This window comes from Malurus melanocephalus, unplaced genomic scaffold (genome assembly GCF_030028575.1).
Source record: "Malurus melanocephalus ecotype Western Australia unplaced genomic scaffold, MMel_1.1 scaffold_23, whole genome shotgun sequence".
NCBI lineage: Eukaryota > Metazoa > Chordata > Aves > Passeriformes > Maluridae > Malurus > Malurus melanocephalus.
The window spans coordinates 1,714,592-1,739,204 of NW_026623255.1; the positions used below are offsets into that span (position 1 = coordinate 1,714,592).

General features: G+C 44.1%; 1 protein-coding gene across 1 annotated transcript in view; it reads right to left on the reverse strand.

Moving 5' to 3' along the window:
- METTL24 (methyltransferase like 24) overlaps positions 1-24,613 on the reverse strand; it is a 44,100-nt gene that overhangs the window by 2,323 nt on the left and 17,164 nt on the right. Inside the window, exons 2-4 of the mRNA XM_057390171.1 lie at positions 22,682-22,780; positions 18,762-18,901; positions 12,552-12,780 (exon numbers count right to left, since the gene is read on the reverse strand). Coding sequence (XP_057246154.1) covers positions 12,552-12,780; positions 18,762-18,901; positions 22,682-22,780 — 468 coding nt within the window. The remainder of the gene's footprint in view (positions 1-12,551; positions 12,781-18,761; positions 18,902-22,681; positions 22,781-24,613) is intronic.

Below are 24,613 nucleotides of genomic sequence, written 5' to 3' on the forward strand. Positions count from 1 at the left end.
CCCCCAGATTCTCTCTGGCAGTCTACCCTAACCATGTGGCAGTATCAAAAAAAGCACCTGTGTGGGTATAGGAGAGAAATTTGGGCAGGTAATGTAAAAGCATTGCCAAGGCAAGCATTTTCCAAAGCTGCACCATCCCCGGGCACCTGGCTGGTGTCACACCATGGTGGGATTCACAGACCCCTCTGCCCTGGGCACAGTGCAGGGCTTGTGCTGTGAGCACATCCCCAGTACAACCAGAACTGTGCTTTGCATGGGCCACAGCAGAGAAACCACAGGGCCGTGGCGAGGAGTGGCCACAGCTACCTTCCCTCGTTCTCTGGATGGATGGCTGCAGACACCAGGGGCTCAGGGGCTGAGCTCACAGCCACATCAGCCTTCCTCAGGGACTGTGCCCCAGTGCTATGGACGGGCAGGGCAAGGCAGGAATCTGYAGGACACTTGCCCATTCTGGTCTCCATCTGTAAAAGGAGGGTATTAACCATGGAACACCCTCTGCAGAGTGCAGGGTTTGAGCACGTGAAGGGCTGTGAGATTWGAGTGGAAAAAGCTGCAAAACAGCTGAAAACAAAACACAGCATTTTCAGAGCWGGGCTTGGAGAGTGGGACTTGAATGAGGCCCATGGTCACAGACCAAACCATAATAAGCCAAGCCACTGCTTGTCTGCTCATTAAGGGGGCATTGTGCCTCCTTCACACTGTAGGAGGCAGGGGGCCAGTGGAAAATGACCGAGGGATTATGGAATTAAAGCCCATATTGTGGTGTGTCCGCATGGGGAGCAGAACGGAAGGTTGCACAGACAACCTTAGCTCTGGTATTTCCCAACAAAGAGCCTGTCAGTCTGTCCGTCCGCGGGTCAGGGAAGCGGCTGAACACAGCGCTCCTTTGGGTTCAAGGGGAGGCTGAATGCAAATGATGCAGCTCATGACATTTCAGCTGAGAACTGCATGGTGGGTGAGCTCACTTGTTTTCCTTCATACATTTAAATAGGTTATTTATTTTGCAAATGCCAGCTCACTTCTCTACCTGCAGTCTTGCAGGCAGCCGGTTCCACATGGGTGCAATTGCCACAGGACCGCACTGCCACACTGGAGAAACCACAGATTTTTATCTCTGTCAGACTTGTATAACTTTGAAAGCAGACAAATTACTCAAAACATTTTTTTGGGGGGGTGGATGGATAGGGGACAAAATGTTCCTAGGCATTTGGTTTTGTTTTCCCATGATTTTACATTATGGCAACAGTAGGACATCTTTTTTCCCATGGTAATGTTTCCAGTCGTCCTCCAGGTTTGTTTGTTTTTCTCTGGTGATGCTAGCTGCTGCTCTGGCTGCTCAGCAGGCACTCTGCATGCTCCCTGCTCTATTTGCAAAACTGATCTGAAAAGTAGCTGCTAACCTATGTTCCAGTAGGAGGAAATGAGTTACCACAATAACAGCTTAAACACTCAATGAAATGACCAGAAAAGAAACCACAGGCTAGTGGGGCTGCATGCACAGACCAGAGGTTTTTTTTGTTACTCTTAGTGCCCTGCACCGCTCAGAAACCCAGAGGGAGGAAGATTCCTGTCTCTACCCACTTTTGTGACTGCCTTCCAGGCAAGGTGTCCCTCTCTGCCCAGAGTCTCCATTTTATGCCACAGGTAGCCTAAAATGAATGGCCTAACAGCTCTGTTTCAGAGTATCTGAGCAAATTACAAGCACCCTGCTAACACCAAATGCAAGTTTTGTGACCATTAGACAGCTCAGGGGATATTTACCATCAGTGATAAGCAGYGCTACTACTGATAAGAAATGCACTACCACCTTCCAGTTGCCTTGATCCAAAGTGCCAGTGAAAGGATTAGTGGACAAATCTATAAATTCAGAGCTCTAATTCACCCGGGAGCACAGCTGGAGTCTGCCGCTGGGAATAAATCCTGGAGGGCAAAGATCTACAGCGCCTGGAGGTAAAGTATGGCAGTGAGTTTCAAGCACTCACAAAGGCTGGTTCCTCTTATCTTCAACAAATCCTCTTATCCTCCATGAACTAACTAGGTTATCACAGAAAAGTAAAAAAATGTGGATTTTTGAACAGTTTAGCTCCCTTGAAAAAGCGCTGCAGCATTGTACCACTTGTACTTGGAGAAAAAAACGGGGCCATGCTCATGCACAACCAAGCATATAAAACAGCTGAAAAAATTGTGTTTTACCTAATGAAGGTCAACACATACCGTATGAAGGCTCATTTCTTCTTTTTAGGGTAATGGCTTGTTGCAAGTGTGCATTATTTCCTRAAGTAGGGATCTGAGCTCTGTTCACCTTGATCGCTTTTGAAATACCAGGGTTAACGGGGATTTCAGGCTCTGTGCTGCCCCGTGGGCATCATTTAAAGCTCCCCATGGAGAAGAGTCAATTGAGAGTGAGTAGCTGGAGGAAGCAATTTAGCTGTATTACTTCCAGCATGAGCTCAGCATGTGGAAGTGGAAGCCAGGAAAGGCAGAAACAGTAAAYACTGTGCAGGTCAGGTACAGGGGATCGCTCCAGCTCTGTGGGAGCAGATCTGCAGTGTAAGCTGGGAGAAGGAAGAGGAGAGCTGGCTGCAGTTTTAGGCACAGGGACAGAGCTCAGAACCACCCCAGCCTCCTGAACCACAGGGCTGCTCTCACAGTTTGAGCCTGGGAAAAATATTCCTCTGCTCTGGCTCCCTGATACCAGGTTACCATTTCGACATCAGCTGYACAGCAAGAAAACCTCTACTGGCTTGTGCATCAGTATTTCCCCTCTCCAMTTGAGTACAATTCTCTATTCTCAGAAGACAAAACTATAGAAAAGGCTGTTTAGTTCACATTTTGATAGCACCTGTCTTTCCAGGTAACAACAGGTTCTTGGGTGTGTTTTTTTTAAATGTAACTCCCCTCTTACCATTTTCCCATACTCAGATTTTCAGTGGGATACTTTCCTCATTATCTTTTCTCTCAAAATGCATCCACAGCCTGTCCTCACCAGCAGGAGATGGCTTGGATGCAAAGTCCCTTTCAYTCCCTGTTATTCAGAGTGCAGGCTGTAATTGATGGCAGACAGGATGCCACACAGCCTAACAGCAAATTACCCTCCCAGCAGCTTGTGCCTGTCTCTTCCCATGCTCCCTGCCATGGGTGGGAGGGGGAAACATCCTGCCCCTCTCTGAGCCATCCCTGGGGAGCCCAGGACTGCTGTGGKCCTGGCCAGAGCAGCAGGGATACTGAAACAAGAGACAAGTCAATCACCACTCATCAGTGATGTACAGCTCCGAACAGCAGCACTTCCCTGTCAAATTACTTCCCTTCCTTCCTGCTCACGTTCACACCTCTCTGCGGTGGTCTGTGCAGCCAGCTCCAAATTGACCCTGGGACAAATGTGCCATTTGAGATTATTCACTCCCACTGTGGCAGATCGGGCACATCTTCAAGAATCTGCTTAAGCCATCAAAGTCACAAAGCTGATTTGTGCAGTTGGGGGCTTACAGCGTCTTTGGTCTCTTTTTACAGTAGAGGGCAACTATCCAGTTGAAGTTCCTCATACGATAAACACATCACTGAGACAGGAAACCTGCAGTGACTGCAGCCAAACTTCGCTCCTCTGCTTTCACACTGATTCTCCACAGCCTTGCAAATGAGAGTCTTTTCTCCCAATTCTGCTGATGTGCTTCCATGAAAGGACAGCCCACAGCAGGAGCAGGATATTAAATAATTTTATGTTTACCACTTCAATCAGAGAAAAGGTTTCAAAATCATATTAAAAAACTTATTTAGCTTTCCCACAGACAACTTCCAGTACAGCAACAGCTTGCCAGATGCAGAAATGTCCCCAGRCAAATGCACCCATCMAGAAAGCCCACCCAGTACATGCAGRAGGCATCAATCTCAGCTGTGTGCTCAGGAGAACCATGAGCACTTTGCCCCTGCTCTCCTAGGGTGAACTGTTCCCAGAAAGRGCCATGCAGGCACCCCAGGCATCTCCTTCCCACAGCCTCAGAGCCCAGGTCTGGGGCAACCTGGCACTTTAACTCYCCATCTCTTCCCTTGGTCTCTGAAGCTGAGACATTTCCCATATACTTTCTCCATCTGGAWGCAATTTCTGAGGACCCATTACAGAATAAAAGATACACATATGCCCTCCTGGACCAGTTAAGCAATGCCTCTTACTCCACTGGACAGGCAGAGAAGAGGCCTTTTAGCTGAAAGGCAGAAAGCTCCTTTCCATGACACTTTACCAACGAACAAAATAATCTCTGGACAAAAAACTACCACCTGATTTACAAGATCAGCATGGCATGAAATCCTTTCTCCCAGCTGCATTTGGTCAGGAGGTCACAGGTTTTCACCTGTGGCCTTCTGTCACCACAAACATCGTTCTTTGTCATGGGTGCAGTTCTTGACATCTTTCCCTTCTTAACTCATGCTGGGCACTGGATCAGCCAGAGACAGCAGCTCACTTGTTAATCATCGGGTCATAAATAATACAGGTCCCCAAGCCTGAACTGATTTTCAGACAGGTTTGATGGGTTTAGCTAGCTGTACAACATTACGACCTTAAATCCAGGCAACTTGTCTAGCTTGGTACCCAGCACGACCAAGGCACCTGTACAATGACCCCTCTGCATGGAGCAGGCACACACTGCACACARACATGGCTGAGGGAGAAGACTCTCCACCATAAAAACATTGAGCATCACAGATCTTTRTTCCCCATTTCTTGAAACTGAGACCACTCTCCAGAGCAGGCAAGAGGAGCCTCACCACTAGCTGAAGGCTCAGTGCTTCCTCAGAGGAAATGGGGAAGAATCACCATGAGGACATAAAACAGTGACTTCCTCACCTGCTTCGAGTGGCAGCAGCTCACAAGTGCACACCTCTGCTCAGAAACACTGTGCCCCAGCTCCCATTTGTATCCTGTTACCTTTTCCAGTTTGCATGGCTCTCCTGTTGTACACTTAATGATTAAAACAACCCAGTCCCCTCACCTGATCCTTCAATCCAATTTCTAGATTGCCCAAGTCGGAAAAATCCTGCAAGGGATCTGCAGAAACCCTGACTTACATAATTTAACAGCCTGATCAGCTGCAAAAGCTCTGCTTGCCACTGCCCATGCTGCAAGCAGACATTTCAAATACTGCATTTATTCCTCCAGCAGCCAAGCTGGAAGCACARCCGCTCTGTTGCTTCGCAAAACGCGCATTCAGCCATCTAATCTTGCAGGAGATGTCCTGCTGCCCCCTGCCCACTCCCCCCACAAAGGGGGGAAACCCTTTCATTTCTGTTCTTTGATCTTCTCTGCCAGGCGCTGCTGGATGCCTGTGGGAACGGATATTTACTCAAAAGGATAAATAGTGTGGGCTAGACCCTCAAGTCCCTTTATTAGTGGGGAACAAACATTTTCAATCTGTGCTGCCCCAGCATCAAGTGGGRATGGTGGGACACAGCTCCGTGTTTGCATAAAGCCACATTATCCTGGTTTTGCTAAAGGTGAAAGCCAGCAGCAACAGGACAAGGACATTGCAGGGGGACAAGGGGGCCATCAGCACAGGAGGYTTGCAATAAAAGGAAAATGGTGAAGCAGCAATTGATTCCAAAGCCCTGAGGAGCGAGACCTGCAAGTGTGTGTGTGTAGTGCAAGGGACAGAGGGCTAAAATAAAATAAAAAATAAAAAATAAATAGTCAGTCAGAGTAATCAGCAATTTGGCTGCAAGACCTTCTATGGTTTATTAACACAGAGCCCACAGCAGCCTTCACGCACAGTAGGTAATTGAAGAAAGGGATCAGAGACCCATCTTCAAAAAATGACCACCACACCTTAAAGAACATCTCTTTCAGGATGAGAATCTGCAGCTCCAGTTAAATCTGATGGAGGACTTGGTTCCCATCTGCTCTTGCCAGAGCAATAAAGTCCTTTGAGACTACACCCCTCCATGGGGATCTATTTGTTTCACTCATTTCTGCTCAAAGGGGYCAGCCTGCCTCTCTTCTGCTTCACTGTTCATCCACCCTGCTCTTTGCTTGCAGCCATGACAGGCAGAAAGCTGCTGAAAACATGAACAAAAACACCACAAAATGTTTCCACAACTCAGATTTCATCTGGAACAGGCRTTCAGGAGCGACAGGAAGAGCTGCTAAGCCTTTGGCTTCTGGATTTCAAGTTTTTGAAAATGGAGGGACACTTTGAACTACTGTCAGATCAAAAGTGAGACCAGAAAGAATACAGACACTAAGATGAAAGTATTCAAACAAGATATGGCCAATTCCAATGACAATAATTTGCAAACCATGACAAATGTGGGGAGAAAAAAAGTACATTTTTTTAGAAAAAATTCAGCAGGTGTCCTGCATCAGGTACCACCCCATGAGCCAGGGCAGTTTCTCGGGGCTCCTACCCAGCTCCAGGCTTGGCAGGAGGGAACCAGGACTGATTGGTTTCTGACAGCAGCAGCACAGCATCTGCAGCAAGTACCATGGTCCTCCTATTACAGTTTTTTGACAAGGAAATAGTCACATAGGAAGGTGAAACAGCTTGCACAGCCCTCTAGCAAAGCTGGGGAAAAGCATATTTTTATTACCTGATTTTTTTTTCTGAAGGGTCTTAACAACCACAACAAAGGCAATAAAAAAAAGAAAAGAAAATCCTAAAAAGAATTTCCCTTCCTTCCTAAATTTTGGCAGACAATATCATGCTTTGAAAATGCTCCTTTTTTTTTTTTTTTTTGAAAGATGACCTGAATAAGTTCTGCTTGAACAGTGCAATACTTCAACTCTTTCATTACAATTCAGGCATTGCACTAGGCCTTTTCCTAGGGGAAGAAAAGGCTATGGATTGCACCATAYTCAGCCAATGGTATCATTAAAAAGATCTTTCCTCCATGCCTGACAATTGCATACTAAACAGCACCTTCAGGTCGCTCTCTAGAAATACCAATATTCTTAACAATGTCTTGAGAAGTGCTCTTGCTGGAAGGAATTTAAATGAGGCGAASGGAGATGTGAAGGACCAAGAGAAAACCCTGCAAAGGAAAGTGCATGAGGCAGTTTGTGCACACAACACCGAGAGCAAGAAGTGGTGAGCAGTAAATCTCTATCCAAAGATCTTTGCTTCCAGAAACRTGAGGTTGTCAAACTCTTCTTGTAGCCAAACTCTTCAATCTACTTACAATTAAAATACTTCAGGCAGCAGCAGCCCCAGCTGACTAAGCAAATACAGAGCTATCACCACCTTGATTTCATTATCCCTGAAATTAAAAAATACACACATCCAGGAAAGAAACACCACATGCCAAGAACTTGTAGTTTACTCAGGGGCAACTATTATAAGGCTACTGAAGGCAGCAATTCCAACTGCATCTGGAAACATCTGTACCAGTTTAATTGCCTCTTTTCAGCAAGGGGATTAAGATTTGCTATCTCTTGGACCCCCAAACAAAATGTTCACATGTGGCACCAGTTAATGCTCAAACTGCAGCAGCATCTGCCTTTGAATGTGACAAACTGCACCTTGACAGTTTAGCTGGAGTTCAGAAAGACCTCGACAGCTATCTCAAATGTAGGAATTTAAGTTAATGGATGTGAGTTTCAGGCTCCTCCATACCGTGGCAGGTCATTTATTTAGAGTATAAGCTCTAAATGCTATGGCATTGCTTCTGCCTGGTGCAAAAGGGTCCAGTACTAAAATGGGACYTTACTGTGCAGAGTTACTCCTTCTGCAAATAGGTCACGACCAGCCATTTTCACATTAAAAAAAATCAGTGCTCTGGAACAAAACTCTTTCTACTGTGCCGTTCAGAAAGTGACATAACAAGGAGACAGTCTGATGAGTCACAAAAAAGCAAACAAGATAACAAGCAGTAACAGTGCAGGCATTTCCAGGGAAGGACAGCCAGGGCATTTCCAGGAAGAAGGCAGTCCCAGCCTGAGCCTTAGCAGAGACACCATTAGGGCTTCTGAATAGCACTGATTGCTGATGCCCCAGCTGCAGGAGGGGCAGCACAACACAAATAAGATGTTACAGGAAATACAGGATCTCTCACGTTGGAGAAATCTCAGAAGGGCCAGTATGATAACCCTGCAAAAGCAAAAGCTGTTCTTCACAGCTCTGGTAAATAACAGCTGCAGAAAAAGGGCCACTTAAGCCTAAAGACCACTGATTGCACAAGAAAAAATGGATGTGAAAATAATGAGGCTAAAAATCAGATGAAGGGTGGGTTTTTTTCCTTATAGAATTGAGATTTTGGAAAAGCCCCAAATAAGCATAAAAAGCAAAGAAAAAAATAAGCCCTTTCAAGACAGAATTCCAAAGATTTACTTTAGGATTTATGATGAAATGATTCATTTGTTCTTTCCGACACTAAGCCACAAGCAGCAGAGCAGATCTGAACTCGTGCCTCTCGCTCCAGCAAGGTCATGGGGGCTGTTCCTCRGCTGCAGCAGCAGCAGTGACAAGGACTCATGTCCCTACAAGAGCTCCTGGGCTTATGAACTCCTGGCTCCTCATGGTGAGCTCAGCATTCCACATCAGGACCAGCCTGCAGCTGCTCATCCGCTGATACTGAGGTTCTTCCTGTGAGAGAGGATGACAGCTGAGCTGAGTGTGCCAACACTGGTGGCACCCACACACAGAACCAGGACACAGTAGCCCCTCAGTGAATACAACTCACACCCAGGTAACCCCCAGGCTCCCTGGGGAATACCTGAGTCTGCCCTTGGAAGGGATAACCAAAGCCAATTTTTTTTGTCTGGGCAGGGTCAAGAATTCAAAAGCCTATGYTGGCCCTTACAGCCCTAAGGTAAGCATAGTAAAGAGTAATTACATGGAGGTAATTGCTACAAAACTTGAACATGGACATTTCCCAGCCTGAAGAGTTTATATTTTGTTTTGTTAATAAAATCTCCATGCACAACTGAGCTGTTATACATTTTCCCGGGACTATTATTTTATATCTTTTTGTGTACTACCAACAGAGCTGATTTTAAGTAAAAATGGTAAATCTTTTCTTTAATACTTGTCCTTTCACACCAGTCTTCACAAAACTGAAAGTGCAGCATGAAATAAATTCTATAGTATCTACTTGAGGAGAAGAGCAAGTGATAAATTACTTGCCTAGGAGGAGATGATGTTAATCAAAATGACTTCAGGGTGTAGTGTTTGGAAGTTGTGTTGAGTAATAAATAACAGGTGAAGGGAAGGAGATTTTTCCTTTCGAAATCCTAAATTGAAGCCTATTCAACAAGATGAAGCAAAATTAACCAAGTTGTTACAGAAAAAAAATCCTTATGAGGAGAGGGTGTAAATTAAAGCCTTCAAATCAAAATCAGGATGTAAAGATTGCTTTGCATTTATTTTCATAACGATAAATGACACAGTTTGGTCTCTTACACAATTTGTTTCCAGCAACATGAATGGCAGGAGTTGAATGCAGCTCTGCTGTCCCCAGAAAGTGACAGCTACGAGCACTACCTGATTAAATTAAGSTTTTACTTTGCATTCTCAGACTCTCCTTTCCAGATTAATTTGTTTTACAAGAAACAATTTCATCCACTGCTGAGCCATACTGCCAAGGAATGCGTGCTCATAACTCTTACAGAGGGCATGACAAGAGACTTGTCCTACAGAGCTCCAGAGGGAGGAGAACTGCTCCCGAAATAAGAGTTTGCATGTGTGACCACACATGCACATTGGGGACAGAATGAACTCTTGCTTGTTTCTGCTGCTCGGGGCCTTTCTGTAGAAGGTTTTTAATTGTACTTCACAGCACAATCTTTGGAATACAGAAYACATGCAGTAGCTTGGTATGAATTTCTGGTTAAGGGTTAGGATTTTTTGAAGAGGAGTGAATACTAGAGTGGGGAGAGGGAGCTCCCATTTCAATATGGTCTTTCCCTCCCTATCCACCTATCACTAATCCATGGGAAACCCYAGCACTGCAGCATCCTCACCCCAGTCAGTAGAGAACAGGAAGAATAGGAAAGTGAAAGCTTTCATAAAGTTGAAATTCACTGCCATAAGGAAGAGAATCATGGGCCCCCAGTGGCTTCCTGCTTTTTCCCCCGCAGTGTTCATTGAGAGTGCACTACAGAGTGTGCATGTTCAGCAAAGAAATTGAGGGTGAGGGGGGATGGGAAGGRAAAGTGAGCAAGATCAATTTTTACATCTTTATCCTTTTCTGTGGCTGATAAAACACTGCTCTGCTCAGAAGATACACTCGTACATTTTCAGTTTAGATCTGTATACCAGGAAATAAGACTCCCATTACATCCTCTGGAGATTATTCCAGGGCTAAAGAGATTTCATACTCTAAGAGGTCCCAGAAATATTCTGACTATGTGTTTTCTTTGTCAGCCACATCCTAATGTGGTACTAGATAAGCCCACTGCCTCCAGGCTATTTACACTCCTCAGAGAACTGAGGATGGTTATGCCATATAGCCAGTTAGAAGGATCAAGTTCTTTTAATCTTTTCTCACATCCATTCTGACACCAAAAAGTGTTTGTATTTCTTGCCCAAATATTGGGATGGGTTTCATTGGATGAGGTCCCCCTATTGTCTGCAGAATAGCAGGTGTGCTCTCACCTGGGTCAGGGTGTAAACGAGCCCATCCAAGTGCTTTGATTCTCTTGCACACAAAAACCCCAAACTGCAAGTTTTGTTTTCAAGACTACAGCAGCAAGAACTCCAGGAGGTCTTGTCTGTGCTGTCTTCATCAGCCTGATTTTCTAACATCAGTGGAAATAGTTTCAGTCACTTGCAGGGTCTTGGATCAAGTCCCAAATCTTAAAGAATAAAAGCAGGGATAAAATAAGGCATGAACTTCAACTGCAGCTGCCTGGAATTCYTGCCTTGAAGTGGGAACGGAACAACACTGAGGGTAGGCGGAAGGGTTTTTCAAATTAAAAATGGGACCAAGAGCATGTTTTAATTTTCTAATTCAAAAAAAGTGCTTTGGAAAATATTCTGTGAAACTGTTTTGAATTAACTTATTTATTCAGTCAAGGGAACATTCCACTGACATTCACCAGAAGAATGGTGTCTCTACACAACTTCTCACGCTGCCTCCCTTCTAACTTAAAGAAAATCTAAGCAGAATAATGTGAGGACAGTCAGCCCTTTCAGCTATTTCAAAGATATAAACCACCAGAAAGTTGCAGAGTGTGTAACACCTTTATCCTGACTGGGAGAAAATCAGCTCCCGACTTCATCGAGTCAAGGCTTTGCACAGGGAAGCTCCCCAAGTGCTACCAGAGCAAGAGAACATGTACATTGTCTATAATGCAAAAAAACACTCAACCAAATCCCATGTCATGCATATCCAGCTAGAGGAGAGCCTGGTTCCATGTGTAACGTGTGCTTTATATTCCATGGCTGCCATCCAGCCCACTCTTTTCATGTCAAAGTTACACACTTTCTGACCAGAAAGTTACACACTCAGAATTCACCCCCACATCCTTCTTGTTCACACAATGTCTTACAACTACTCTTTATTGCCATGACAGCCTGGGACTGACCTCAGAGATCTGGCGTATCACAAGGCTTGTATACTTGTTTTTTGATTGGGCCATTAATCTTTTGCTGTGTGACTAATTCTTCTAAAATCAAAACAATGCAAGGCACACATCAAAGAAAAGCCATCTCTCTGTCTCCCCAGATGTTTCACTAATRCACAGCCTTGTACAGTTACAATATGACTAAGAAGAAGGAAAAGGCTTCTTTTTTTCTCCTCTTATCTTCAAAATGTTCCAATCAGTAGAGCTGAACAAAAAGTAAAAAGTGAACTGAAAAGGACATTTTGCATTTTTAAATAACAAACCAAACAAACATTGCACCGCTTCCTTTGTGAATCTTACAGAAGAGCTCATCCTTAGCCCACGCTGCCTGTTTCTTAAAAAACAAAGACAAGCAGAACTAGCTGCAGGCAATGAAGTACGTTAGCATTTGAATTCATGTTTGTATACCCTCTGAAGAAAAAAACTCTTAAAAGCAACCTAAGGAACTTCCTAAAATGTATTAAGGCAACWTTCATTTGAGACTTGAAGATTCCTGATGTCTTTGTAGTTCCTTAAAAACAAACTGGGAAATGCTAAAAAAACACCCCACARATTGCTGCCAATTTCAAAACAGGATGTTTTTGTTTTTGAGGACTGTAATTAGGACCAGCGACCTTGAAAATATAAACAAACCATCCATTACCTCTTCTCTTCTAATTATTTTTGCAAATATTTCTTTTTTCCTCTTTCTAAACTTGTCTGTGTGAGTAGTTTAGTGTTCATACTCAGGCAAAGACCAGAACTTCCACAGGACTAAATGTGCTAGCACCCAATGTCACCAGCTAGYTCAAGGGGAAAGGAGGTGAGGAGAAGGAGGAAGAAAGTATTTGATATAAGACAGAAAAGGCACCCCTACAAGAAATGCCTTACAGGTAGTGCTGCAGAAAAACCCATTATCAGAAGAAAATCTAGGAAAGTCTCCTTAGACAGCAAGAAGGGAGTTCTGGAGCTTTCCCAACACCTAATCCTGCAGTCAGAACCTGACACCCAAGTCCTTCCTTACCTTCTGGTGTCCAAATTCATTCAATACTGTGCCCAGCTTCTTTGTGTTGCTGTGCAGTTTGTGAGCAGCAATGGCTGGGTTGGGGTCCCTCCAGTCAATGGAGAGGCGATGGTACCAGAGGTGCCTCCCCTCCTGAACGTGTGCTGCCTTGATGCTGGGGTCGAAGCGATGAACCTCACACCCACTGTTGGCCATGCTGACCTCAAACTGGTTGTCATCGTTGCCTAGCCTACGGAAAAAAAAGAAAATAATAAAAAAAGTGTAACTATTAATGCAACAAAAAAGAACTATTAGTGAGTAGGACAAGGATGAACTCATGTCACCAGAAAATTCAAGCTCAATGCAACGTGATTAGAATGAATAGCTCCGTCCAAGGTAAAAACTAAACCACTTTTAGCCAGGCTGATAACTTTCCCAAAGAGCTTTTTCTTGACTCAGAAGTTGACAAAATTTATATGCAAGTAAATTAAATATTGGAATCTTTGTGCGGTCATTATTCATATTTTATGTTTATATATATTTCTCTATTTTCAATTTACTTTTTTTCTTACAAGTTTACAATACTTTCCTTTGTCCCTGCCGCACAAACTTCCAATAATCAAGACATAAGCAGAAGAGAAAATACATTTAAGATTTGAACAACACTGCTTTGTAAAAATCTGGCATATTTCACACCATGTCCGTCACCTGTTACAAACAGGACCCACAATGASCAATATATGGATAAGACACAAGAACCAAATGCCTCTTTCTGTGGACAGGAAGACACAGATTTTAAAAAGCATATTTAAAAAGAAGCACTTTACAACAGTAGCAGGGYTGTTATAGAAACTTAAGAGAAAGACTTCTGCTACTTTGGTGAGATCCCAAAGAAGAAGAAAAGTTAATAGCCCCACTGTACAGCAGTATTGTCTCAGTCCCTGCCTCTGCAAGATGTATTTTACAATATGTGCCATATTCCCACCTCCTACAGCCCAATGGTTCACACAGAGTGCACTAAAACTAAAAAAAATCTGGTATTTACCATTGCAATCACACATCTGAACCACAGACCTTCCCTGCTCTGTGAAATAGGATGTTCTCTTCATTCCTACTCTTCCAAGCTTGTTCCAAATGTGATTCAAATCACGTGCTAAACATTAAACTTATAAAAAAWTAGCTATTCAATGTATACACATGTAGCACTGAGAAGAGAATCAAAATTTTTTAATTCAGCCCTTCAAACCATTGCACAACTGATATTTTTCACTCTGTACTAACAGCACAGCATTTATCTGTTGTGCACAGGCCATTGCAGGGCAGTGCTCTCCRATGCAATCAGAGCTACACCACACTGCAGTTATCCTCAGCAACGGTGTGGGTCTGAAATAATTCAGGCTATTTGCATCAACATGTTGTTGCCTTGAAAGGCCAGYTTTTAATAATGACACAGACATGGTTAAGGAGATGAAAAGGGTTTTACCTCGGTATTTGGGATCCCAGGTACACAACTTGATGGCAGAATGCACACCCGTGTACAGCACGGGTACAAGTTTTATAGGTTTCAGGAATTAGCATATCTATCTAGAATTCCCCAATTAAGAAACTTAACAAATGCAGTAATGTCCCCCTATTCTAATGAATCTCTCCCCATATGAGGCCAGAGCCCAGTTTATACAAGATGTTCTGGACAGAAGGCTTCACCCAAGGCTGGAGCCTCGGGTTTAAGATAGCACAGGGCACACTGACTCCTTCCTCAGGATGTTTGGTCTCTMTGCCCAGCAGAACTCCTAAACTAAGCTGGAATATCAAGCTTCAGGAATTACAAGCRTGYRGGCTAAGGRSTATAGGTGKATGCATAGAGGGTAGAGAAGYGTAAAAGGAAAAGCAAAAATCATCAGGCATCAATGTAWAATGTGACACATTATAAATCACATCATGCACTATGGTTCAACATGAGGCCAGCACTAAATGCTCTACACRGATGACATACTGGTAAGYTAAAAGGAATTCAACTCAAGAAACMATGTGTGGAAGAGCACACGTTTTGGAAGTCATCAATGTGGCATGACGCTGTAATACTGGCTAAGCASACTGTAACAATATCCTAGGAGGTGGTCTTGTCCTTAACCATTTTCCCTTTCCTGGGAAAACAGGAGGACACAGGGTGTGCAAAAATAGCCTAGAGTGCTTTTAAGAACAACCTCAATTCAATGGATTCCTGTGTGGGAGGAAAAGAGAGGAGTTTTCTTTTAATGCTTTCAATACACATTAGGAAAAAAAGTTCAGAAGTTAGCTAAGTGAATCGACRTGTTTGGATGTGGCTTTCTAAAGAATGGACAGTGACGAACAAAGACCAGCGTAACCCCTTAGGAATGAGAAGCTGGCTAAAAAAGAACAGCCTGGGAATTTTTGGGGGCAGTTACAGCATTAGTGATGAGCCCACCAGTGACCAATGGCCACACATGTTCGTGACACACTTCAAACTGTACCAGCTGGTACAACACAGAGGGACAGATGCTTTTGGTGGAGACAAACCTCAGGCTGCCTCCAAACAGATTGCTGCTCATGTGGACTGAGGTTCACAGGGAGGTTCACAGTGGTGGAAAACAGAAAAAAAATACAGATGAGGGTAAAGACRGGGATGTTATGTCTCTGATACCCTAGTTAACAGCTCAAATTCATACCTGAAGAGAGATCTAGCCAATAAGAAATATATAGGAGAGAAAATAMGGTCGTCTCCAAAGGAACTGGTTTGAAAAATGCCTGGCTCAYATGAGATCATGCAAAGAGATAATGCAGCATGAAAAAAGATAAATTAGGTCTCCTAAGAAATATTTAGTTGCTTAAAGAAAGATGTGTTACTTAAAAAGGGGTTTTAAAGGAAAGGTGTGGAGGTCACAGAAGAGAGAGCAGGAGAGAGCAGCTGCCGCTCCCGTCCACAGCAAAATAAAAAATGCCAGAGAAACTGGCCTATTTTCCCTGCAAAGGAGAAGGGAGCTGTGTTCCGGAGCAATGCCCTGGTGGGGTGGCGGTGGGCTTTCCCAGCAGCAGGAGCAGCTCCTGCGGGGCCGTGTCCCCCGCTCGGTGCGAGCGCAGGGCAGGGCTCTGCTCCCCCCGGCAGCAGGGCAGCCACGCTGACCCGGCACCGAGCGCAGCGCAGCGGGGAGCTGTCCCTTGGCTGTCCCTTGGCTGTCCCCTGCTCCCAGGGTTCACGGAGGGTCACGGTGCACAGAGCCTGGCACTCAGAATAGACACTGGGCTGCAGCTTGCGCTGAATGGAGCATCGCACCGGCCCCTGCATCCCCCGGGAGCTCAGCGAGCGCGCAGTGCACAAAAGCTGCTTTGTCTGCTCCGGCTCGAGTGGACACCTGTAGCTGATCCAGCCTGAAAACTGCAGGTACTCCAGCTCCCACAGAGAGCACAGGACAGAGCTATAAACACATGCAACTTGAGGTCCAGCGTTCCTTTTCTCTGTYCCCCCTCCTCCCCTTCCCCTTCAAAGAAGGATAACCGAGCTCTGCAGCTCAGGAAAAGAAGAAGGACCCCCTGCCTGGATCCTAAAGCTCCTACGCTTTTGGATGCACCTGAAATAGCATTTGTACTGTATTGCAGCAAGGCTCTTTAAACCTCTGCTGGTAAGTTTCTGAAATCCTATTCATTTATGTTATCCCAGCTTGAGTGCCTGCCTGTGGTGTTTGTAACTGACTTAGCTTAATCTAAGCAGATTTAGCACTAATAACTAGAGCTCACTAATGCATATTGCAATTATGTATCACACTGGGAAATCCTGTCCCCCAAGCAAAAACATTGCTGCCTCCCAGTAGTGGGAGCAACTAATACTAATCTAAAAAGATCCCCAGATGTTCCAGACACTGCTCCCTCCCATTCACAAGTAACCTCTTCTACAGCATYCAAGGAGGCAAAGCCTAAGCAGCATGTTTTATTCCAGTTTTAATGATACRTGGATTTAATTCAGGATTCCCAATAACACTCCCACTGAACTTTCACATTTGTCCTCCATCCATCCTCTCCACAGAGAATGCTCTTCATCRGAAGCAGCTGCTCCCCATTTGCTCTTTATGAAGCATATGAGATAACAAAAATGTTTAAAGGGGATTTTTGCCCTACTCAGAACAAAATTACTTTTCTGTCTGTCATAAACTAAAGGAAGTGAGTCTGAAAGGAAGAATTACACAGTAACAAGCTCCAAAGGTTGCAAGAATAAACTGGTGARTTGAAGACTGCTTCTACGTAACCTCAAGTATTCCCCTTTTTATTTTTTTAGCTGTTTCATGTGATGCATCCTGGCTGGTTACATACTGCACGTGTGCATCTGATGATTGATGGGAGAGCTGACATCAATKTCAATCTCTGCTAAGCTCTACTGTTCCACCACTACAGGAAATCAGGCACGCATGCTTCCTGGACACAGAACAGCACCACACGTAAAGCACTGATATATGTACAACAGCTCAGTTTTGTTCAAAACCATTATCAAAATATCTCTGGGCTGGTCAGCAGGTCAGTGTGACTGATCTGTGCTTCCTAGCATGGATGAAATCAGGTCTGTGCTGTGCCTGCTGGACAATTCAACAAAAATACCATTCTCAGCCCACTCTTGATCCTTAACAAYAGGGGAAAAGGACATTAACACAGGAGCTTGGGTCTAATATTAACGATCATGCAGCTTGAAGGGCAAGGTCCAGGTTAATTCCACTGAACTGTGAGTATTTTGCCAAGACTTCTAAAATCAGCAGCCACATTATCCCAGACTTCCTCTATAATCAAAGGAAAGCTATACCTAGTTCCAGAATGCTATTTAGCTGAGCTGTTTTTCCTCCTGAATGTGCCTGCTCTCCCTGCTGACTGCTAGAAGGGCCCTCAGGCAGTAACTCAGTACTACAGAAAAACAGATAAAGTCTGGAACTGAGCATGGAGTAACACAGCATCTCCCTTAACTTTTATAGGAACAGGAAAAGCTGAGAAGAAAAATATCAAGTCAACGTATATCTTGAATTAATGACAGGTGACTATAATTTGAAATACAGTGCAAAGAACAATCAGAAAATAAGAAGCAACAGTAGTCAGGAAAAATCCTCTCTCCCATGTATGTGATTTGTCTCTAAGGGGCACGTTCTTGCTCTGTCACAGAGAAAGGCTGCTGAACAAAACCTGGGAGCATCTCCCTCTCTGAGAATATTGGTCTTTACAGCTCAAATAAACTCAGTCAAAATATAAACCCATCCAAATTAACCAAAACCACTCTCTTTGACCACAGGGCATCCTGCCTCCACTCCATGCCAGCTGCAGGTGTTATCTGCCACATACTAATGGCTGAGAAATGCCACCCAGGCACGGTCCCTTGCTATCCACCCTTTGTAAACCCACAGCAGCAAAATAAATTAACTGCACAGGCTCAAGGGAGATTAAGCCTTCCAATACACCTCCAACCTAAAGCTGGCTCCCAGGACAGCAAGTACAGTTTAATTAGGCAGCTCTATGGGGTGATCTGTGTGAAAGGAGCTCCAGATCCCAGTGACTCTTCTCCCGATGCAGCTGTGTCCTGATGGCCTGATGCACTCTGAGGACTGACCACCCTCATCCTCCCGAGGAGCAGAATGCTTTATTAGCAGGGAAACAGGCTGTGTGTGTGGTTTTGCTACCTGTGAAAGCACTTGTTCTGTGAAGAGTGAAAATGTCACTCTCAGGTGCTGTGAATATCATAAACACTGCAAATATTACAAAGTAAAGCCAAGCTGCCTTTATTACCATCACTTCGGCACATGTCACCCCTGAAGTGCTGAGCAAACACACTCTCATATGGAAATTCACTATTTTGTCCTAGAGGTTGTTAATGAAGTTTTATAAGTAATGCTGCTGAAATACCTGGCAATTATTCCTGGCAAGTCATCTCTGCTCAAGGAAGATGCTGTAGGCTTCTCAGTTTACCTCYTTGATTTTCATCTTCCTCCCTGTGAGCTACGACTCACAACTCACCCTTAAGGAATTTGTTTTATACCAATATTAGAGAGGCAAAGGAAAATAAAGACCCTCATGGAGAAAGTTTTTTTTTCCTCAAAGTTTACAGAAGCACATCAACACATGATAAACACACCTGAACAAAGTTTGTATTTTAGAAGATAACCTTGTTGCAGCCTGTGCTGTAATTTTAGGGGTTTTGAAATCCTTGTCATGAAACAATTTCATTCTTYTAAAGAGAGTACTTACCCAAGTGAATAGAGACGGCATTGCTTGCTTCTGATTCGATGGATGAGGCTAAACCTYTCATCAAGACAGATTGACCAGGGCTTTTTTGTGGTTTCAGAGTACCCTTTCAAGCTGTTCAGGTTCATGTGTTCACATGAAATCTGTTGAAATCAAAGGATATTTCATCCTAAGATACGAGTTTTATTTTGTTAATTTGCCTTCTGGGGGAAAAGTGGAAAAAAAAAAGTATGTTCCTTGGTTTAATTTAAGTCTTACTGTCAATCTGATACATGGCTACAAAGATTTAATGATTTTTTTCCCTTGTTTGTCTGTTCTGCTTGGTRAAACTTAAGGCTTATGTAATTCCCCAGAGAGCAATGCAGTTTGAAAAGCAAATAATTAACCATTAGTACTATACCCAGATTCATTTTTCCACATGGAAAAGATGTTCCAGCATTCACATATTTATTTTTTTTTTCTTTTCAGACCTTAGAGTGGATTCTGCATCCTGAATAAAGTTAAAATCAATTACAAGTTGCAGAGCCTCTGCAATGTGTACCTCACCCAGAGTGTCCTGGATCTCAGCTCCAGAAGGGATTTAATCACTACCCCAACACATGCCCTCTCCAACAACAAAGGGATTTAAGCAAGTGCTTAACTAAACAGAGGAATCATAGCATGTGTGTCTGCACTGTGCTGGCTTAGACATCTAGAGGCTAAAGCCAGGATCAGAACCCTGCAAAAGACGAGAGAGAGACCCTGCAGGGAGGAGCACTGGAAGTCAAAACCCTTGGACRCACCAAGAGAGCAAAGACTGAAAACGCACTGGATTCATCAGAAACCTGGACATGTCAAACGTCACTTAACTGAGGGGTGAAGTCACCTTTGCCAGCAGCTGAGCAGCAGCCTGGAACAGCCAACCCTGCAGTGRCTGAGCCAGCAAAGCCACGGCCCGGTGAGTGACACCCTGCCCGAAGCACCAGCTCTGCCTGCCCATCCAGCGCTCAGGCCAGCATTTCACACCCAGGCCAAAACATTCTGCACCATCCTCTTCCTCCAGACCCACTCTGGAACAGGCAGGCATGGAGCTGAGARCACTGCACCCTTTCCAGAGCACAGGAGTTGGAGAACAGCTCTCGATGGAGAGCGGTGCAATTTGCACGGCTGTCACTGTGGCAGTGATAAGGAGGCAAGGGAAAGCAGAAGGAAGCACCAAAACTGTGGCTACTTCTGTCCAGGAAAGGCTGTGCTGCTCTGCAGCAGCATCAACACCCACAGATTGCTCTTGAAGGGCTTTTCAAACCATACAGCCCAGCCATCAAGCTCAGGTGTTGCAGGCACAGGTTCCTGACATGCAGATAAGAGACCAAAGACTGAGAAGAGCTGCAGGAAGCCRRCTGAGCCATCATGATGAAAAGTTGYTCTTTGGGTCCAATACCACCCCCAGCTGCAGGAAKGGGAGCTACTGAAYGAGTGTGCTTGAGATCACCCAAAAAAGGAACAGAAAGGCAGCAACTAAAATGGTGGAAAGAACAGTAGTAGAGAGAAAAGGAGGTTACACAGACAGTTCTCATCTTGCTCCTTCCTTCCTYCATAGCAGACTGCAGAGGCTTAGCTCTCAGTCTTAGGCAAACTAAAAAGCATAGCTCTGGTCCCACCTGGAACCACAGAAATGAAACAATTTTGCACAGGGGGGAGAATAAAGCCTGGAACCCAGCCTTCAATGTGGTAAGCACTCTCCACCATGTACCTTATAATAAGTAAATAAAACTCTCATGCTCTAAGAAGCTTATGCTCTGAAAGATCTTTACCTGGATCATTACCATCACATTCAAAGAGCTGCACAATGCATCACCTCCTCCCTGCTCCTGCTTGGCTCATAATTCCCATGGAAAATTCATAAAAGCCAATATGGTATCTCTTCATGCTGTTCTCAGGATTCACTAAATTTTAAGCAATGATTTGCACTGCACCCCACTACCCATTTCCCTTCAGTCACATAACAATCAAGGAATAAATGGCATTGCAATAAGAAGCACTAATTTAAGACACAGAAGAATAATGTACTCTCTACAGAAAACTAAGATTCTGCAATGCTGCCACTTAATTGACTCATGGCATTATGAGCAATTACAACAGTCAGAGTTTGGAGCAATTTTAACAGCTCTTGCTACTTAATAGCTCTTGCTATCAAAAATTAAAAAAAAAAAAAAAACAAACCAACAAATCCAAACCCTGAACCTGCCTTTAGCACCATCATCAGTCTGTTTTATGATTTACTGATGCACTGAGCTTACATCCTGTGAGCTCACATTCTGCTCACTCCTGTCACACAAACAACAGCACAAGAAGGATGCTTCTTCTGATCATCAAATACCAGCACTGAAGGAGCTTTTTCTGGCCACACCTCGACCCTGCTGACATGAGACCTTCCAGCTCTAGCAGTTTGAGCCATTCTACACTAATAGCATGGGGCTGAACTCAGGCACAGCAATTCGTAGACCCTTGCTCAGCAAACAAGAAAAATTACAYCCCATGCTCATCGACATAAGCAGGATCCCATTTTCAGAAGTGCTCACACCAGTCACGGTGTTATCCCACMAGTTATTCATCTTGTAACATCTGCCAGGTCAGGAACAGGGATTCCTCTCATTTTTTGTTTCCACTTATGCTTATTCCCCCAAAAAAGGGTCGGTTACTCTGGGAACGAAACTTCTCGCTGAGTGTGTCAAAAGCAATAAACTCTCCGTTAATTGATGTCCTTGTAGGCTTTGACCCAACCAGTGGAGTTTAGCAGCATCTGCCACTGTTTATTATGTCACTGAGATGAAGGATGTTTCCAAGCTTAGTATGTTTGCTGCAGTCTAAACTTCTGTACAGCAAAACAAGCAGCTCTGCACAGATCCCTTGCTGTCCCCACATGCATCATCTTGCCTCCTGCCCTCTCAGGGTTGGCATGAGTGGCAGCAGAGATTCATTTCATTGAGAATTTAGCCAGAGTACCCACGAGCTGGAGGATACACGAACATTATGCTATCCTCTTTTTCTAAAGGTGTTTCAAATTAATCTCATCTCAGCACTGAAAGCACTGCATTAACAAAGAATGTCATAGGTGCATGGTATTTCAGTGATATTGGCACCTGGGGCTTCTTGCTGTTCTTCAGTGTGAGTAATGATGCTGCTAACTCTGTATTCAAGGGTCAACTGCTGATAGACCAGGGTACCAACAGCAGCTGCCCTATTGGAATTGTGAGCATCCAGAACCTTTTCCATTTTTTTTATTACAGGAAATGCTTGCACAAATGCTGTGTGTGTAACTGATCCTCTGTTAAGACATGATGGCCCAATTTCCGTATATGCTGAATGCTGGAAATATCCATCAACCCACTCAGAATTTGGAAAAGCCATATTTTAAAAAGTAAATAAAACTAATTTTCACGGTCATAATTTTTGCCCTGAAAATATCAAGATTCTATTGGTATCATTGAAACAACTTGTCCAAGTTAGAGTCTGATGCCTCGTTCTCATTTTACTGGGAACCTCAAATGCCTCCTTTTGAAGTAAAATGAGCCTGGTTATCATATTATTATTGAGAGATGGAGTGGTTGAATACACTCTCTTGATACAGAGTGCTCTGTATTTTTCCATCTGAGAGGGAGAAAGGGCAGAGAGAGAGAAACACCACATCTAGAATTTCAGTCATACCATACTCCTGTCAGGAMACAAACCCAGCTGGAAATAAATAGCATGGAAATAATGGATTCTTTCTAACTTGTGTTTTGACTTTTGTATTCACACTGACCATCAGCGCTAGGTTAAGCAACTTTAGAAATAAAGCAGCTTCAACAGAAGTTTGGTGAGAGGTTAATTCCTTAGATTCAAGGGAAAAATCTGCGCCAGACAAAGTGTTTTCTAATAGGAGACTGAAACAGAAAACCTACCTGAGAAGTGCTAATGTACTTTAGGAACCTCGAGGCCTCATAGTTGAGGGAAGGGGTTGGGCTTGCCCATGGTTGCAGTTCAATGTGCCATCTTAGCGTCTGTAAAACAAAGCAAAACAAAAAAMACCTTAAAGGCAGCGTGAGCATSAATTACAAGGGCTAATAAACTAAGGAGATTTAATTTCAAACAAAAWGAATCTACTGGGGGCTTGTCTGCACATGAAAAACATTTTAGAATAAAGCAGGGTTTAAACTACAGTGAAAGAGCATCTAACTGTGATTTATAATGATCAGGTTTGAAAGCAGATGTAGGTAATTCAGAAAGTACTCCTCACCTAGGATACGTTTGAACCCAGTTATTCCAGGACACCCAAGTAATGCATGAAGAAAACCAAGATCTGAGTAACCAAATCCTCTAGCAAAACATCTCAAAACAGTGAATATCTACCAGGTATCAAATTTTATATATATATCAGGTATCTCTGCTTGATTGACCACTGCAATAAGGACTTGGATTGCAAACACTAATCACCAAAGGAAATCCCTTCAAACAATCTGTTTTCTTTATTGACATCTAGATTTTATAGAAAAACAAGCTTCTTGTTTTGGGAAAAGCCCCCTTCCTCTCCCACACTTGCCTGACAGGTACACCAGAATTCTTTGTTTCCCTGAAAAAAYTGAAGTGCAGCTGCCTGTAGCCCTACCACTCCTCATTTTCGTAGCGCCCAAGAAGTAGCTTTGGTGAGTGCTTTCTGCATCCCCTGCAAGTTCCCTGAGCTCTGAACCTCGGGGATCCTGTCAGCTTTTCCAGAAACACTTCCCACACAGAGTGGGCCAGAAAAGGTTTGTCAGGCACGTGCTTGCAGAGCAGCGGGGCTCTGTGCTCCCATCTGCGCCACCTTCTCCAAATTCTGCCCGCTGTCACGCTGGGAAGTTTAGACTTGTCATCTCTTGCCCTCAAGTAGATAAAAATACAAGCACAGTGTTAAGCTGTACTAAATTAAGATTGATTCCTCGTGGCTTTTCATCTTCCGGCGCCATAACTCACTTCTACGGTTGGGCAGRTAGTATCAAGCTTCCCTTTAATCATCCTCAATTAACTGAGCTTCCATAATGGACAGGATGGGGTTTCTCCCTCAAAGGCTCATGCTGACATTCAATAAAACACAATCAGAAACCCTACTCAGGATTCCCACAGGATTTTATTTTAAAAGAAGCGCTGGAAAACATGCAGGAAACAGCAATTAGCCGGAGAGGATGGAGGCAGATCAGTGAGGTGAGGCACTGAGCCCCCAGACAGGACTGCTCTGTGGCACCAGGAGAGCCAGCACAGTGACAGCAGGGACCCTCTATAGCCAGACAGGAATGCAGGGAAGAGAAGGTAAAATTAGAAAAGAAACATTGTTGAAGAGGACCACCAGACCGGATGGCGTTTGCCTTGAGCTGATACCATGAACTGATTTTTTTACTAAGTAAACATAGCCTAGAGTGAATGTGAGCCAGGAGGTCTGTATGAGGTTTATTGTTCCTTTAGGGGTTATTTTTCAGATTTCTTGTATTTTGGGTTTGGGGTTTTTTTACTGTAAAGGGATACTGAAAAGGATATTGTGATTTTTTTTTTTTCTCACCCTGAAACTTCCTGCCTGCAGCAAACTTGGACTCCTACACTGTGCACAGCATGAGCCTGGAAGCAAGCTGGCAAGCAAGCTCTGCAGCAGCATGCCCCCCTGACCCCTGCTTGCAGCAGGCAGCCCGCAAACAGCGAGCAGCAGGAGGATAGGTGCACACCAGGGAGGGAAATGCGTGTAATCTTTCAGAATGAGTCACAGTTCACACGGCTGAATAACGTTTGCAATGACAGGAATGCTGCTGTTTCAACAGGCTTGAGAGCTGAAATGAAAATGAAGACTGACAATCGTTTTCGGGGGGGGG